The 15,288-nt window shown below is 47.5% G+C and overlaps 2 protein-coding genes across 8 annotated transcripts; one reads left to right on the plus strand and one right to left on the minus strand.

The window, feature by feature from the left end:
* Window positions 1-1,878: 1,878 nt before the first annotated feature.
* On the plus strand, window positions 1,879-6,628 carry LOC122390560 (dimethyladenosine transferase 2, mitochondrial-like). Of its 3 annotated transcripts, none has more exons than XM_043383642.1 (9): window positions 1,879-2,236; window positions 2,637-3,090; window positions 3,245-3,399; window positions 3,645-3,792; window positions 4,100-4,239; window positions 4,497-4,634; window positions 5,020-5,165; window positions 5,490-5,649; window positions 6,172-6,628. In XM_043383642.1, exons 2-9 carry the CDS (start codon window positions 2,733-2,735, stop codon window positions 6,277-6,279), a joined length of 1,353 nt encoding a protein of 450 aa, XP_043239577.1. In that variant the 5' UTR covers window positions 1,879-2,236; window positions 2,637-2,732; the 3' UTR covers window positions 6,280-6,628. The 3 variants fall into 3 exon arrangements, with proteins under 3 accessions (XP_043239577.1, XP_043239574.1, XP_043239576.1); XM_043383639.1 differs by having other exon boundaries at window positions 2,006-2,171; XM_043383641.1 differs by lacking the exon at window positions 1,879-2,236 and adding an exon at window positions 2,249-2,279.
* LOC122390558 (splicing factor 3A subunit 3-like) lies at window positions 6,584-15,285 on the minus strand. 5 transcript variants are annotated; one of them, XM_043383635.1, is made up of 5 exons: window positions 15,256-15,285; window positions 8,663-9,423; window positions 8,198-8,395; window positions 7,838-7,950; window positions 6,584-7,556 (listed from the first exon to the last, which is right to left on the minus strand). In XM_043383635.1, the coding sequence occupies exons 2-5, from the start codon at window positions 9,327-9,329 to the stop codon at window positions 7,032-7,034; spliced, it is 1,503 nt and encodes a 500-aa protein (XP_043239570.1). In that variant the 5' UTR covers window positions 9,330-9,423; window positions 15,256-15,285; the 3' UTR covers window positions 6,584-7,031. The 5 variants fall into 5 exon arrangements, with proteins under 5 accessions (XP_043239570.1, XP_043239573.1, XP_043239572.1 ...); XM_043383638.1 differs by lacking the exon at window positions 15,256-15,285 and adding an exon at window positions 12,900-13,100; XM_043383637.1 differs by lacking the exon at window positions 15,256-15,285 and adding an exon at window positions 10,803-10,942.
* Between the last annotated feature and the right edge of the window lie 3 nt (window positions 15,286-15,288).

The raw sequence follows: 15,288 nt of genomic DNA on the forward strand, positions 1-15,288 counted from the left end.
TCACGTGAATAAAAAATTTACTTAAGAAGTAGGTCAAACTTAAGAAAATTCTTACGAAAATGATCGACGTGAATACGGCCCCTGATTTGGTGTCCGTTATTCACATGGGTGTCGCAAGCGAGGAGCTGTGTTTTGCTTACTTTCCACTTGCTCAAAGGAATATTGACGGCAATGACGTAAATTCTATGGAAAACGAGTGGAAAGATTTGTGTCTTCTCATCCATAAATTAATATCCACAGGGTTACTTTTACAGGAAAAGTTGAGAGGGGGAATAAAGTTCGGGGCAAAGGCGGATCCAGGGGCATCTGAAAGGGGGGTGGGCGGCAATACCATTAGGTTTTTCGTTAGGATGGAGCCCGCAGAACCTTACCTACCCCCAAATCCTATTCTTTCCTCGGGTTTCAGCCACTTTATTTTGGAAGGTTGCCAAAAAATAATTTTGCTAAAAAATATACGCACCTACCTTGGCTGTAAGGGGCGGGGGTGGTCCCAACTTGACTGCGCCCTTGCAAATGCCAATCAGTAGTATCAACCTATCAGTGGTATCAATAACTAGTAGGTATACCCCGGCCAAACATTAAGTAACGCCTTTCTAAAGAGAGAGGTTAATCCGCGCCCTGATTGGAGGTCATTTTGGCCCCCATGTGGGTTTTCTTGAAAAGCGAAAAACGGCGGCGCGCAGCGCCGCCAAATTTTTAGTACCTTACCGGGCATCAATTTGAAACCTTCGCACAAAATTTCAAGTCTTAGGTCACCTTAGGTCAGGAGTAATTGATGTCAAACTGTTCGAGCAAAAATGAGCAAAAAACATGAAATTCTTAAACGCTCACAAAAGCTACAGTTAACGAGCAATTCCAAAGTTCTTTGTGTGGTCGTGTATGTAGAGAAACGACGGCGCTACAAAACTGCAACCTCTACAACTACAAGGTGGGCAGTGATATCCGAACAAAAACTAATGAAGCACAAAACTTGAATTATTACTATTAGTATTAGTGAGCAGTGAAAGTTCCATTGGGAAAGCCGGCTGTGATGAGGTACATTTTTTTGCCCCCTGCTCTGCATGCAAAGCAGATGAACGTGAATGCTGCATAAAGAGAAAAGTCATTTATTACTCAAAGCTTTAATGCCTATGGGACAAAAATAACGTTGTTTTTCCTTCAATGATTCCGGTTTGGAGGATGGTTAAACACGGCCATTGTCATATTGGGACAAAAAATTTTACATGTCTGGCCTTGGCGTCGATGAAAAAGTGAAAATAATCGTGAATAAATGGGTCGTTTCTGAGAAAGAACACAGAATATAAAAGGGGGTCCAAAAGGGGGTCACCTTCTTTTTGCGTCAAAGGAGGGGCCATGGCCCATTGCCCCCCTCCCCCTGTATCCACCCTTGGTTCGGAGAGGTAATCCCGTCCCCCGCCGGTTTCTACGCCGACGCCTGTACCGATATGTCAGTGACTGCGAAAAGACGGAAGAGACAAGACAAGAGACGGTCCCACCGACTATCCGATCGGTATCGGGTCAAATCTGGAGTTCCTGCTGCACTGAACGTAAAATGGTTGGATGGAACCGAAAATTGAAAATTAATAATTATCTTAACGCCAGCAACGTTGATTGATGACGAGAATCTGATTAACGATGGCTATAGAATCTGAATAGCGAATTGATTGAAAATGGGCTCCAAAATAAATTTGAAAGGGGGAAATTCCCCTTTCCCTCCCTAGCCGTTCAGACACGATTTGAAAGGGGGAGCGGAATTTTCGAAGGGGGGAAATTCCCCTCTTCCCCCCCTTTAAAAGTAACCCTGAATATCCATTTAAAAGATCGTCATTGCCCTTACATATAGTACATAAACTACATACATATGTAAATACATATGTTGATACATAAGCCAATAATAATTTAGTAGCGGTCTTCCTTTATTTGCTGGCGCTCTTGCGGCATATGCACTTCTCTAATTTTGTTCTGTTGAAAGACAAAAGCAGCGAACAATCGTGTGTTGCCTAGTAACAAGGCTTTAAAATGCAAAAAAGTTACAAGTTGCTATGAAACATGAGGTTCCTTTGCCGTATATCTCATGAGTAAGCATCATCCAACTTGGACCGTTTCTGACCTCAAACTTGTGTTTTGATCCGTCCGCAACATATTTTCATTGGTGCTGATATGAGCAAAAAGTAGGTAGTGCATATTGATGCTATGTTTTTTGTGCTTAGGTATATAGGCCTTGAGTTCTTCGATGGTGAGTGTTTAGTTCGATGGCCTCAGCCTTGGCTTAGTTGATAGTATGATATGATTCATAGGTGCATTTACTTGTGGATTCACTAAACTATACTCATTGTGGATATCATATCATGTAGAGCATATCAATATCATGCTATGCTCTAGCTCTACTTGATGGATTAGGGTGCATAGCCGTTAGACGTGGATATACTCTTGCTCTATGCTAATTTCTTATGCTGTAGTGTATAAGCCTGTAGTTAGGGAGCTGGGAGGTGGGTACCTACCTATCTACTTGGGTAGGTAGGCATTTACTGCTTTTGTTTGTGTTTCTGGCTGTAGGTACCCCATATTTCAAAGGATTGCAATTTGCAGTAGTCTCAGTCAATGAATTTATTGATTATATTTTGTTTACTTTTCAGCTGCTTCTAGTTTCTACCATATTACATTGATACATAGTTTGTTCCTTCTTTTGAGGGTTTAATCAGATTTGGTCGCTGCATCAGCAAGTACAGAAGATGCACCATTTATTCAGGCTCATTCGTCTGCCACGTGAGACCTCATACTGTGTGGCTCTCACTTTCAGAAGATTGTGCTCCACTCAGGACAATGTCGAACCAAAGAAACCTAAACAAGCCCAGAAAGGCACAGCGAAAAGCAAACAGCACCAACCACTGGAAGGAGAAGGAGATGTGATAAATGAGCCCAAGAAATTGAAAGGGGAGGGAAAGAAAAAGACACAGGCAGAGTTGCTAGCAGAGCATGTGGCACAGGAGCCTGCAGCAGTGCAAAAACTGCTGCAGCAGTTCGATGCTCAGCTGAACAAGAGCAAGCCCAACCCGGAGACGTTCTATATCATAAATGAGTCTATTGCTGGTAAGTGGGACATGGCTGCTTATCCATCTCATGAGACATCACAATATCTTACATACATTTGTGGTTGTTGCACAAATGATGATGGTGACCATTCACTGTATTTACCATTGCCTCCATTTCTGACTTTGTGTGACTCTGTGTGACCGTGCTGCAGACAGCGTTGTGCGGCACCTGTCCGGCCACAGTCTGGACATCCCCCACCTGGAGCTGGGGCCCGGCCCAGGGGTGCTCACACGACGGCTTCTGGAGGCCGGCGTGCGGCGCATCGTCGGCTTCGAGACGACGTCTGCCTTCCAGCACTGTGTCAGGGTGAGGGGACCTCTGGGGCAGCAGCGAGAGGGCTGCTGGCTGCTCGATGACCGATCTGACCATTTGAGTGGGTTGTTACATGTTTCTCCGTCGGGTCTGGCTCTTGACAGTAGCCATACCAAGAGCCATACGAAGGAATTAACCCCAAATCCATCCCACGCTGTAAATGTGCTGTATTTCGGGCCGGCTCTGCGTCTGCGCGCAGGTATCACTGATCGGTCTCACTGTTGAAATCCTTCGTCCAGATGCTCTCGGAGCAGACGGATGGCGCAGTGCGTCTAACTCCGCTGAACCTGATGCACCTGTCCAAGTTTTACGGCGCCTCCGCTCACGGGGACGACTCGCGCGTGCTGAAGGTGGTGGACGGCCTGGAGCACCGCGACTGGACGGACGGTACGTGTCAGGCGGCACCGCCAGTGGAGGGACGGTACGCGCCGGACGGCGGCACCGCGACTGGACAGACGGTACGTGTCAGGCGCCGGCACCGCCAGTGGACGGACGGTACGTGTCAGGCGGCGGCGGCGGTCCGCGGCCGCCCGAAGGGTACAGATGGTTCCAATGCGTACATTACCCGGCGTAGACCATGTGTCCGTGTCTTCGGTCGACTCTTCATATTCGAACCCACGACGTGGTGCATGACCCTCCCTCTCGCTCCTGATCGAATCTGTTATCTGACCCTCCCCTCCCCCCCCCCCCTCAGAGCCGTGTATGCGTCTGGTCGGGGTGGCACACCGGAGCGTGTTCTTCCAGTTTCTGGTGCGCACCGTCATCTCCCGTGAGCTACTGTTCCAGTTCGGTCGACCGGAGCTGCTCGTCTACGTACCAGAAGCAGAGTACGCGGTCAGTGCAGAGACACGGTCCCCTGCATCTCTTTCTCCCTCTCTCTCTCTCTCTCTCTCTCTCTCTCTCTCTCTCTCTCTCTCTCTCTCTCTCTCTCTCTCTCTCTCTCTCTCTCTCTCTCTCTCGCTCGCACGTACACGTGCCCACCTCTTCTTCCGGTCACTCTCAACGCAGTGCGGATATGATATGTATTTACTTAGACTTAATCTCTTTTGCTTTGCTCGCAAGCGTGTGACACCCTCCTGAACATGTTACAGCGGCTGACTGCCGGCCCGACGATGGCGGGACGGGTGTACCGGCCCTACAGCATCATCAGTCGCATGCTGTTCGACCTGGAGGAACTGGACAGGGTGCCCGCCAAACACTTCTACCCCTGGGTCAAACCGCGCAGAAAGGTCCGTTGGAAAACACGCGGTGGGTGGGACTGACACAAAATCCCGTAGTATTTAGCCGGTGTACTTGTATCAGTATCTACCGCTTTTGTCTCTCGAAGCATTCTTCAGAAAGCTGATAAAATTATGCAGAAAATACCAACTTGCACCTGATTTAAAACGATCATCATTGGCTGTTAAGCACCGTCCCTTGCTAAATTTTATTGCTCTAGCCGTTTTTTATCACCAACTTATTTGAGCTGATTGTAACACTTGTATCCACTGTTGTCCCGTTTATTCTGATCGTTTCCCGCCCCTAAGCCATGGTTTCGGCTTCTCGCGAGTTTGACCACTCCTTTGTTTTATTTCGATGTTACCGGCTGTCTGACCCCCCTTCCCCCATCCCCAGGTGGAGGCGTCCGGCTCGGACATGGTTCTGATCCGGTACGCGCCCAAGGCGGACCCCGGGGTGCCCGAGGCCGAGCTGCACAATCTGGACTTTTTCGTGCGCCACTGTGCCGTCTCGCGCACCCGGCGGATCATACAGCAGATGGAGTGAGTACTGCCGGCCCGCGGCGGGGTATGCGGCCGGTGGGCGATTTAACTGTGTTTGTGATAACCGCAGTAGCTTGGCTGTTGTGTTTTGAAATGTGTAACTGTATGCTCGTATTTGCCGTATTCCTATGAGGATTCATTGCGTGAGTCATCAACTTGTGCAGCGTAGCAACACGGGCCTCGAACTCTGCGAGTATACTCTTCAGCTGTTCTATAACTTTTTATTCTACCATCAACACATGGTTGTTGAGAGCACATGACCTATAATTTATCCGCAGGCTACCCACATTTCCACTGATAGCCTCCCCTGCCCGTTCTCCGCAGGGAGTGGGTGCCCGGCTGCGGGCCGCGTCTGATCGCGCTCGGCCACGGCGTGTTCGCGCCGTTCCGGGAGCTGCAGCCCCAACAGGTGCTCGAGGTGTTCCTGGAGTTCGCCAAATGGCCAGAGTACCCGGCCTGCTCCTTCCACGCCGCCGTACAACAGGTGAGGGCAGAGCCGCACGCGGCAGTCGGCAGACTACAGAGGGGACAGAGCCGCGCCCGTCCCCGTCCCTCGGGCCGTCGGCAGACTACAGAGGGGACAGAGCCGCGTCCGTCGGCAGGAAGGGAGGGACAGAGCCGCGCTCGTCCCCCGTCCCTCGGCTGGCCAGAGGTAAGGCCAGAGCCGCGCCCCTCGAGTCCACCGGCTGGCCGGAGTTATCTATCTGTCCAACAAGTTAGAGACGGAAACCGACTACGGGTTGCTCGAGACCGGCTCATCTGTTCCATCTCCAATGAAATGTCTGATACACCCGTACACGACTCTGCGTTCCGGACTGCTGACTGTGGCCGTTACTGACTGCCACTGACTGAACGCCAAAGAGGAAGATCACAAGAATCGATAAAATATCAGACGAAGATAATACGGATGGGGTGGCGTTGCAAAGCCAACACCCCGAGAAAAATCTGATCTGATCTGATCTGTGGCCGTTACTGTCTGCCACTAACTGTCTTATCTGTCCGACAGAACGTGCTGGGCGGCGAGCCAGAGCTGGCGGACTCGGAGCACCAGCTGGCAGAGGACGACCAGCACGAGGAGCCGCCCGAACACTTCGAGCCGCAGCAGTACCGGTGATACCGGACCGAGCGGGGACGGAGGACGTCCTGCTGTACCTGAGACCCGCTACCTGCCCGCACTCTGTCCGTGTATAGCAGGGGGCGTTTGAAAATGTGTCATATTGTGTTGGTCTTCCAGGGACGCAGTGCGGGCGCCACTGAGTGAAGTTTGTATGGTGCCTTTTTAGCGTGATATTTAATTACAGTACGGTGTGTGATTGCGTGTTAACTGCCATATGCAGCTGCAACCGAGAGACGTTTTATAGTGATTTCTGAGCGGTGATTATTAAGCTGTCCAAAACGAGCCGCCAATGTTAAGAAGATCATGTACAAGTCATGTATTTTGAAACATTGATGATATCAATGAATGATGCGTTTCACACTGAAGACGACTCCTCACAAACCCTCCCACAATACGTGCCGCAGTCAGCGCTGTGGCACACAGGATGCTCTCGAAATAAACCCCTCTGCAAACACGTCTGCGGCAGCCGTGCGACAGCCGGACGGTACGCTGAGGTCCGACTCACTGTCACATCACACTGGGAAGGGCGTCAGTGTGATTCACTGCCTCCCAAAGGGAGCTTCAGAGGGGCTCCATAGTTGGACTTCGACCGGGCGAGCGTCAATTGGAAGTCGACATGCGGTCATACGTGCTGCAAAACTGGGGGTGCTGAGCTGATAGTACCCACTGTCCCGCGCACTGGACTTCAATACACGACACGATAGACACCGAACCAGATCACCGACTGGTCTCCTAGGCTCCCACAACACCTACAGCAGACCTTGCCGCTTCAGGTCCTCGAAGGTCTTCTTGTTGACGACGTTGCCCTGCGAGTCCTCGTACTCCTCCTCGGCGTCGGCCTGCCACCTGCCGGAGGTCTTCTGCACCTTGAGTCGCTCCCACAGCGAGAGCGCGTCCTCGATCTGCGTCACGTTGGCAAAGTGCGCCGTGTTGGGGATGCCCAGGCAGCGCATGCCGTTGGCGTGCCGCCACTCGGAGAAGTGTCGCTGGAACGCCTTGGGGCCTTTGTAGATGAAGTTGCCGCAGATCTCGCAAGTGTAGCTGATGTTCAGACCGTGCAGCTTGTAGAGCCAGTAGGGGATCGGCTTGCCGTCCCAGCCGAGCGGCAGGTTCTTCGGGTTGTACGGCACGTCATCGTCATCGTCATCCGACTCTGGCTCGCTGGCCTCGGCGTCTGACTCGTCCCGCTCGCCGTCTGTGCGCGCCTGGCGCCGCTCCACGTTCTCCTTGGTGGCGGCGCGCTGCTCAGAGAGCTGCTCCACCAGCCAGTATACCTGCCGGGAGAGGGGGCCGAGGGGGGGGGGGAGACTATTATTCCACGACGCAGTACTCAGTATACCTGCCAGGAGAGAAAGGGGGACAGGATGAGCTGCGGAAACAGGGTAAAACTACTCTTCCAGCCAGGCCCGTCGAACGATACACCGTTCGGGGAAAGCAATACAGGCTAACCAGATTATGTAGTGACAACCGTAGGAAACAAAGCGAATAATATGAAAAAGTTCGAGCGAGAGTCATAATAACATAACAGCCCCTGACACGAAGCGACCAGCCGTACCTGCGCCTCGAGGAAGGCAAGCTCGCGCGATTTCTCCGCCTCCTTGCTCTTTCCGGCGCGCAGGCTCTGCTTCTTGGCGAACAGCGACTGGTCAACCTCCTGCAGCTTCTTTCCTGTAACCGAGAGTGGTGGTTACACTCTAACTCAGCGACCGGAGAATCAGATACGACATCGATTGAACATCCCGGTGGTGGGGCCGATACATAGCAGCCCTCCGAGGGAAAATTGAAAATGATTGGCTTATGTATTCCGAATTAAATTCAACGCACTTGAACTTGTAAGCATTGAATCGCACTTAATAGCAGACTCGCACCTCACACAGAACAGCAGACAAGCGTCTTTCCTCGCTCCATGACAGACCTTTTGTGGAGAAGAGCCGCTGGGCGCGCTCCTCCAGCGTTCCGCCGCACTTGAGTCCGAGCGCCATCAGCGCCGACTTGAGCCGGTCGAGGCCGAGCGAGGCGAGCTCCTCCCAGGAGGAGAAGGCCGACAGGTCGAGGTGAGCGCCGCCATGGGTCAGCGCGCCGCCCGTCTCCTTGGGCCAGCCCGGGAACGTGCCTACCGAGGACAGAGGGGGGAGGGGGGGGGGGGGGTTGTGCAGACAGGATGCATAACTACACTGACGTACGCAGTAATTCGAACAAAAAGTATTAAATAGCGGTAGAAACAAATTTCTGGTATATTTCTATTAAAAATTCACTTTATAATTGACAAAACAACAGTGAACGACTTATCATACCAGCTGACCACTACCCAGTCTGTCCTCTTACCGCTATAAATTCTCCGCCAGACCAGTATCTACCTCTACCCTCCCGATCGTCTCACCTGCCTCCCACTTTTTGTTGAACTCGTCAGTGATGGTTTTAATGCTCTGCTCGAAGTCGGTGAGCGGCCGCACCCTCAGCAGGTAGTCGTGCAGGTAGTCGAGCAGAGCCTCAAGGTAGGCCCGGTACTCGGCGTTCTTCTTGTCGCGCGGCATCTCGAACAGCTGGTCGAACAGCGTCAGGTAGGTGACGTAGTCGACCTTCTCGACGCCCTTGAGGTTGACGTAGCGCGTGTAGCACTCGTGCAGGTCCAGGTACTTTCCGTAGCCCTCCTCGTCGCTGAACTCTACCATCACCGTCTCGTCGTTGCTCTGTTCGCGCACCTTGTCCAGCTCCTCAAACTCCACCGACATCGGCACCGAGATCTCGTTCGGGTGCCGCTTGTGGAAGTCCTTGATGGTCTTGAGCCGGTTGTAGAACTCTGCGAACTCGTTGGGCCCGGAGAGGGCGGCCACCTCCTCCTTGCGCACGCCGTCCTTGTCCTCGTAGAGGTCCTTCAGTGTCTGGCTGCAGTCCAGGTGGCGGTCCAGCAGCAGCCGCAGACGGTGGTCCGAGTTGATTCGGTCGCGGCTCGAGCCCTTCTTGTGCAGCATCTCGCGCTTCATGGCCTCCACCAGCCGCTCGCGCTCCTCGTGCTTGCTGCGCTGCTGCTCCAGGATCGTCTCCATGGCAACTGGCGTCCGTCGGCGGAGTCAGAAGGAGTGGCGAACCAGTGGCGACGGCTGTGGTTCAGCTTACTATGCAGAATGTAATACACAGCCTCTGAAATCAGTAGGGCATTGTTACATTTTGAACTTAGTACCTATTGACTTGGTGGGTTTGAAGGTGTTTACTTTAGTATGGCAATTTTACTGCAGAGAGGTCATCTGGAAACAATGAATAATCTTTCCTTCTCACCTTTTCATCATGTAATGTTTTATGGCAATAAGTCAATTGATAATAAGTTGCCTCAGTATACAAATAAGCCATTTGTCGTTTCACATTGCTTAATAAGCTTTCACAGATGCACTCACAAAAAAATGAGCATGGGAGACAAAAAGTAAATGCCTGCCTAATGCATCAAAGCCACACCCTATGTCACATGATGGCTGAGAGGTGTCAAAGTAACAATGTAGAGGTAGCATAAGAAATTAAAACAAGATCATGGTTGCAATTTTTCTATTCAATGTGCCATGTTTAGTTTACTTGTTATCTAACCAATGTTTTTCGTTTGAACATTTAACATGACTTATGTCCAAAAAGTGTAGTTCAATTTTCTCCCACTGACCAATAATGGGAATGTAAAAAAATAACCTGGCCTTGGTCACTGATATCAAAATTTGAGATACCTTTGCGATTTGCAAGGTGTTCTACAGACTACTGCTCTTATCAGTTGCTGAACATTTTTAAGTGATCATTCAGTGCGTGAAGCCTTGGTAAGCATTACATCTTCTTACTTAACATCCGACCACAAATGCCACAATGCGAAGAGAAGTATAGTCTAGAATTTTGATCATTTCCACTGTTTGTTTGGGCACAATCTTACCAGTAATTTTTCACTCATCCTTTTCAAGTCTCATCCCTTTTAAGTACAGAATTTTCCCCCCATCACCAAAACCAAAATAAAATTTGGGAAATTTAGGAACACTTCCAATAAGGTGTGCCTAAAATGGTGGCACATCTTTTCTTGACATATTTGCAAAAAACAATTAGTGTGATGTTCTAAACCCCGTGCGAGGTGCAGGATCAGGAAATGGCCACTGAGCACTCATGGTATTGGTCAGGATGATCGGAACTGAAATGGATCTGAAATTGAATGGCTGTCCAAGTTCAGCATTCAAAATTGCTCAGACCTCTGACGACACCAATAAATACAATGGATACTGTAATATTTATTCAGAAGAACATTCAGAAAATCAACAGAAGAAACTATGACCATTTATTCAGAAAATGCATTAATTATGATTGGCTTATTGTAAATATTCAATGTGAGCTTTTGAGGTTCTACAACCTTAAGCCTTTAAGTTACTCAAAGCAAGCACTTTACACACGGAAATACAGATGTAAAGAGTCGTAAGATTATACGCGAAAAAGGCGAATTCCATTAATTTTCACAAATAAACCTTAAGATAAAAAATAAACCTAAATAAATAAACGCATACCTTTTGCGCCCGGGCCCCGATCGGCAGCCGGCTAGTACTCTTGCCCGCGCTCACATACGTGCACGTTACCCCGGCAACGGGCTATTGACCAATGAGAAGCGAGAAAAGTGTTACGTCACTGCGATTTTTCATATACCTGTGGGGCATTCCACGTCAAATCGAACAAAAATCGGCTGTTTTGCACCTTACCATCAGCGATTTCATTATAAATTTGTGAGCGAGTTCCTGTGTGGCCCCGGACATTACATTGATGTTTTTTGCACATTCTGACCACAGGTCTTCTAAATATAGGGCATCAAATTTTTACAAAATGTTGCATCTTTATATTTTTGAACGACCATAACTTTGGTTGTACTTGTTTGATTTGAATGAAATAAACCTTACTGTTTAGGTAATTTCTTAAACATTTGTTTAGAATTGCACCTACTTAAATATATGACCTTGAAATTTGCTTAACTGTGTTCTTAAGCACAAATATTGAAATAGCAAAAAACACGTCACCTTCGATTTGGCTCATTTTCATATATTTTATTGCCTACCATATTCTTAACAACCTGTGAAAAAATTAGAGTGGGCCATTCATAAGTTTTGAAGAAAATTGCACATATGCAAACGTATGTTAGCACGCGCAGTGGAGGGGGAAGAGCGAATTTCGCCCACCCCTCCTGTTTTTCGCCAATATCTCATAAGATTAATGCGAAATTAATTATGGCTACCTGTCAAGAATTGAATTGGACATCTCAACGTGCAAGCAATAAGAAAATCGGTTCACAACTGTTCTAGTAATAGCGGTGTAAAGTGAACATCCTGTCGCCGCAGCGACGCGGCGACTCGGCAGCCGGCGCCGACCGCTACGCGCCGCCTGAATTGTAGACTGTGCCGGGACGGAACGGAACGGTTCCGTCTTTACATCGCGCTCCCTACCGCTGATTACGTTCGATTCGCGTCAAATTTTGTGAGAAGACTAAGAAATGTACAGGCAATCTTATGGTGAAAGAATTTTGAAAATTGGTTGGTAAACAATTGAAATATGAACGTATAAACACAAAATTGTGATTGCTGCGTTTCCCGCATCGGCCGAGCCCGCCTCAGCCGGCGACATGTTACTCTTAGCAGGCCTCTAACTGCCATATTTATTATTGGATTAACTAGAAATTTCCCATACATACTTAAAAATGTATGTTCTTTCGTATAGTGAAGATCAAAAGACGTGAAGATATCGTTGCGTGATAATGTTTTCGTTGAATTTACTTCATGATGCATTTCCACACGGCTCAAAATTCACCGCAAAATACCGTTTGCCTGAGACACTTTTACTATGGAACATGAATGCTTGACTACGATGACTATGCATTTCCATTCTCGCAGAGTTTGGGATATCACTAATCAGCAATCATTCATTTCAGAAAGTGTACACAAGCAAGCATGTCTTGACTCTGTCTTTCAAGGTCACGCGCGGTTGCGTGATGTTGATGCATGAAAACGGCGTTTGCCGCGAAAGTTATGAATGGCCCACTCCAATTTTTTCACAGGTTGGTTAGGAACATTGTGACGGACATAATATGTAAAAATTACCCAAATCGAAGGTGACGTGTTTTTTGCTATTTAAATTTTTCTGTTTTAATTCAAGGTCAAATGCATTTCAAGGTCACTTAAATTTAATTTTATAATTAAAAATCAAAGCCTTATCAATTGCCTATAAGACCCTGTTAATATCATTTTGATACCAGAAAAGGAACCAGAGTTATAGCCATTTAAAAAATTGATGTGTGGCATTTTTCGCTATATTCGATGACCTATATCTCAGCGATACGTTATCAAATTTCGAAAATATTATACGTTACTCAGTTTTGAACCATGCCCAGTCTGCCTACAAATTTTCAGAAAAATCGAAGGGGATGACGGATTTCGGTGTTTGATTTGACGTGGAATGCCCCCTGTGCCCCCCGGACGTGACGTATACCGGGGTTACATGAGCGATCCGTTCCAAATACGCACTACGCTAATGCGCATCAGCTCCCCACAAACGTATCTACGGCACCGGTTACATGAGACTAATTCGTTTTATCTACGTCAAACGGATCTTGTTTGGCTCACCCGGGCTGACTCCTCGACGGCCGGTAATTCGCATCACAAACGGAATAGGATTAGCGTACAGTCATGGCGCAGTTGCGGCATTTACCGGGACGACTGAGCTAAATTTTAAATACTTATATCATTTGATAGGCTCAAAACCATTTAAAATTAACATGAAATCAAAAAATGAAAACAAAGTTTTCTTGTTTTAAGTCAGTTGGCACTGATTCGCCATGCAGCGACAGCAGGGTGGTCAGAAAAAATTATCTATCAAAATATTTCATTCATTTTATTTCACATGCAAAGACTAAACCAAAATACCAACATTTTTTTGCTATTTTCTACGAGGCAGCCAATAAAAAAAATGCTTAGTATTTTGCATTTTGACGCTTCCAGTCAGCAAAAAATAGTTCTTGTGAAATACGGCCCGAATCGTGTGCCTCGGACGTTTCGGTTACATGAGCGATCCGTTCCAAATACGCACTACGCTAATTCGCATCAGCTCCCCAAGAACGCATTCAGTGCACCGACTACATGAGCAAATTCGTATCAGTGACGTCAAACGGATCTAGTTTGGCTCTCGGCCCGATGCGCATTACAAACGGAATAGCATACAAATGTGGCGCACTTCCGTAGCAATAGAGGTGACTAAATTAAAAATTTATTATCTTATGTCTTTTTTGCATTTAATCTGCTCAAAACATTCTCAATTAACTTAACAAAAAAAGTTGAACAAAAAGTTGTCTTGCTTTGACTCATTGGGCAATTGCCTCTCTTGATTCGTCTGTAGTGCTGTCAGAAAAATGTTTCAACTGAAACTATGTGGATATTTACTATTTGGTTTTCACTATATTTATTGTTGAAAACTTATCAAAATACCGACATATTTTTTAAATATTATTTCAAAAGAAGAAAATGAAAAAAATTACCTATTATTTTGCATTTTAATGTTTCTTTTTGCGAAGAAATAGTTCCTGTAATACGTATCTTGGTCCTATTCGCTACTAAGCCTCTTTCCCAGCGGATTTTGTTCGGACCGCCGATTCGTATTAGCAGGTGGATACATGAGTCGGTAGTACGCTCCTGATTCGCATTAGCGGTGAATCCGATCGTGATACGTATTTGCTTTGCTCATGTAACCGCGGATCGGATCGCCGATTCGTACTAGCAGGTGGCTACATGAGTCGGTAATGCGTTCCTAATTCGAATTAGCGGCTAAATACGTATTTACTGTGCTCATGTAACCCCGATAGTAGTGTGCTCGCGCGCGTGCAGGGTCTGTGCGATCGAAAAAGAGCGCTAGCAGCGCGCCACTCGACGCCGCAATTGTCAAAAGCGGCGTGTTAGTATGCTTTATTATGAATGATGTGTGTAAAAGTGAGTTTTTATGTTGTTTATTTGGAGGAAATGGTTGGAATAAATTAAGTTATTTTTATTTCTGTTGGTTGGAGTTTTTATTCAAAAGATTTCGGTCTATACCATTGATATTTACTGAAAATACCTTCGCTTGAATAAATTGCAGATATTTGGCAACTGAAGTGTTAGGTAAGCCTAAATGATATGTAAAAAGGTAAGAGACACCCTGATTATCATTTGAGAAAAGAAAAAATATGAATTTTCCTTATGAAACTCGCTCAATATGCGACTCCGCGGTTTATGCCCCGAGGGTGTCCGAGGGTTCCCGTTAGTTTGTCGTTGGCGCTCGGCTCCAGTGCTGCCAGATGGGGAAGGCTGTAATCCTCCAGATCAGTTACAAAAATCCTCCAGATTCCTCCAAATCCTATTGGTAGATATAGAAAGGCGGTCTTGGACGCTGCGGGGGGGCTATACCTAACCCCAAAAGTTTCACCAAATTCTAAAAACTCATCGGATTTCGAATCCTTTCGCACTGCTGTGCAGTTTCAAAGATACTTTTTTTAAAAAAAGTTAAGTTTTCGTTTTATACTAAAAAAAACACAAAAATTTTCGTCGATTTCGGGCGCTGCAGGGGGGCCGGGGGCATTTGCCCCAAATGTCCCCCTTAGATCCGCCAGTAGTTTGGTACCCTCGTAGATATAGCTACAGACTGAGACATTCTGCAGTCTCACGGTGATAAAGGACGTGATATATCCTAACGGGTAGGGTGACGCTAGGCAGGAAAATGCCTTTTTAGTCTTGAATGTGTTATATTTTTCCATGAAATTGAATATAATAATCGGGCGACAAATCCTCCAGATTTTCCTCCAGAATCAAAAATCCTCCAAAAGCGAAATTTGTCCGCAAATAGAGTTCAAAATCCTCCAGATTTGCGGAAATCCTCCAAATCTGGCAGCACTGCTCGGCTCGCGCGCGAGCCGACGTCACCGCCTGTGACGTCGGCTCGCGAAATACGTCATACCCTGCACACAAAATAGCCGGCTGCCGAACAGCG

The sequence above is a fragment of the Amphibalanus amphitrite genome, unplaced genomic scaffold (genome assembly GCF_019059575.1).
Source record: "Amphibalanus amphitrite isolate SeventyFive unplaced genomic scaffold, NRLGWU_Aamphi_draft 000400F_arrow, whole genome shotgun sequence".
NCBI classification, from domain to species: Eukaryota; Metazoa; Arthropoda; class Thecostraca; order Balanomorpha; family Balanidae; genus Amphibalanus; species Amphibalanus amphitrite.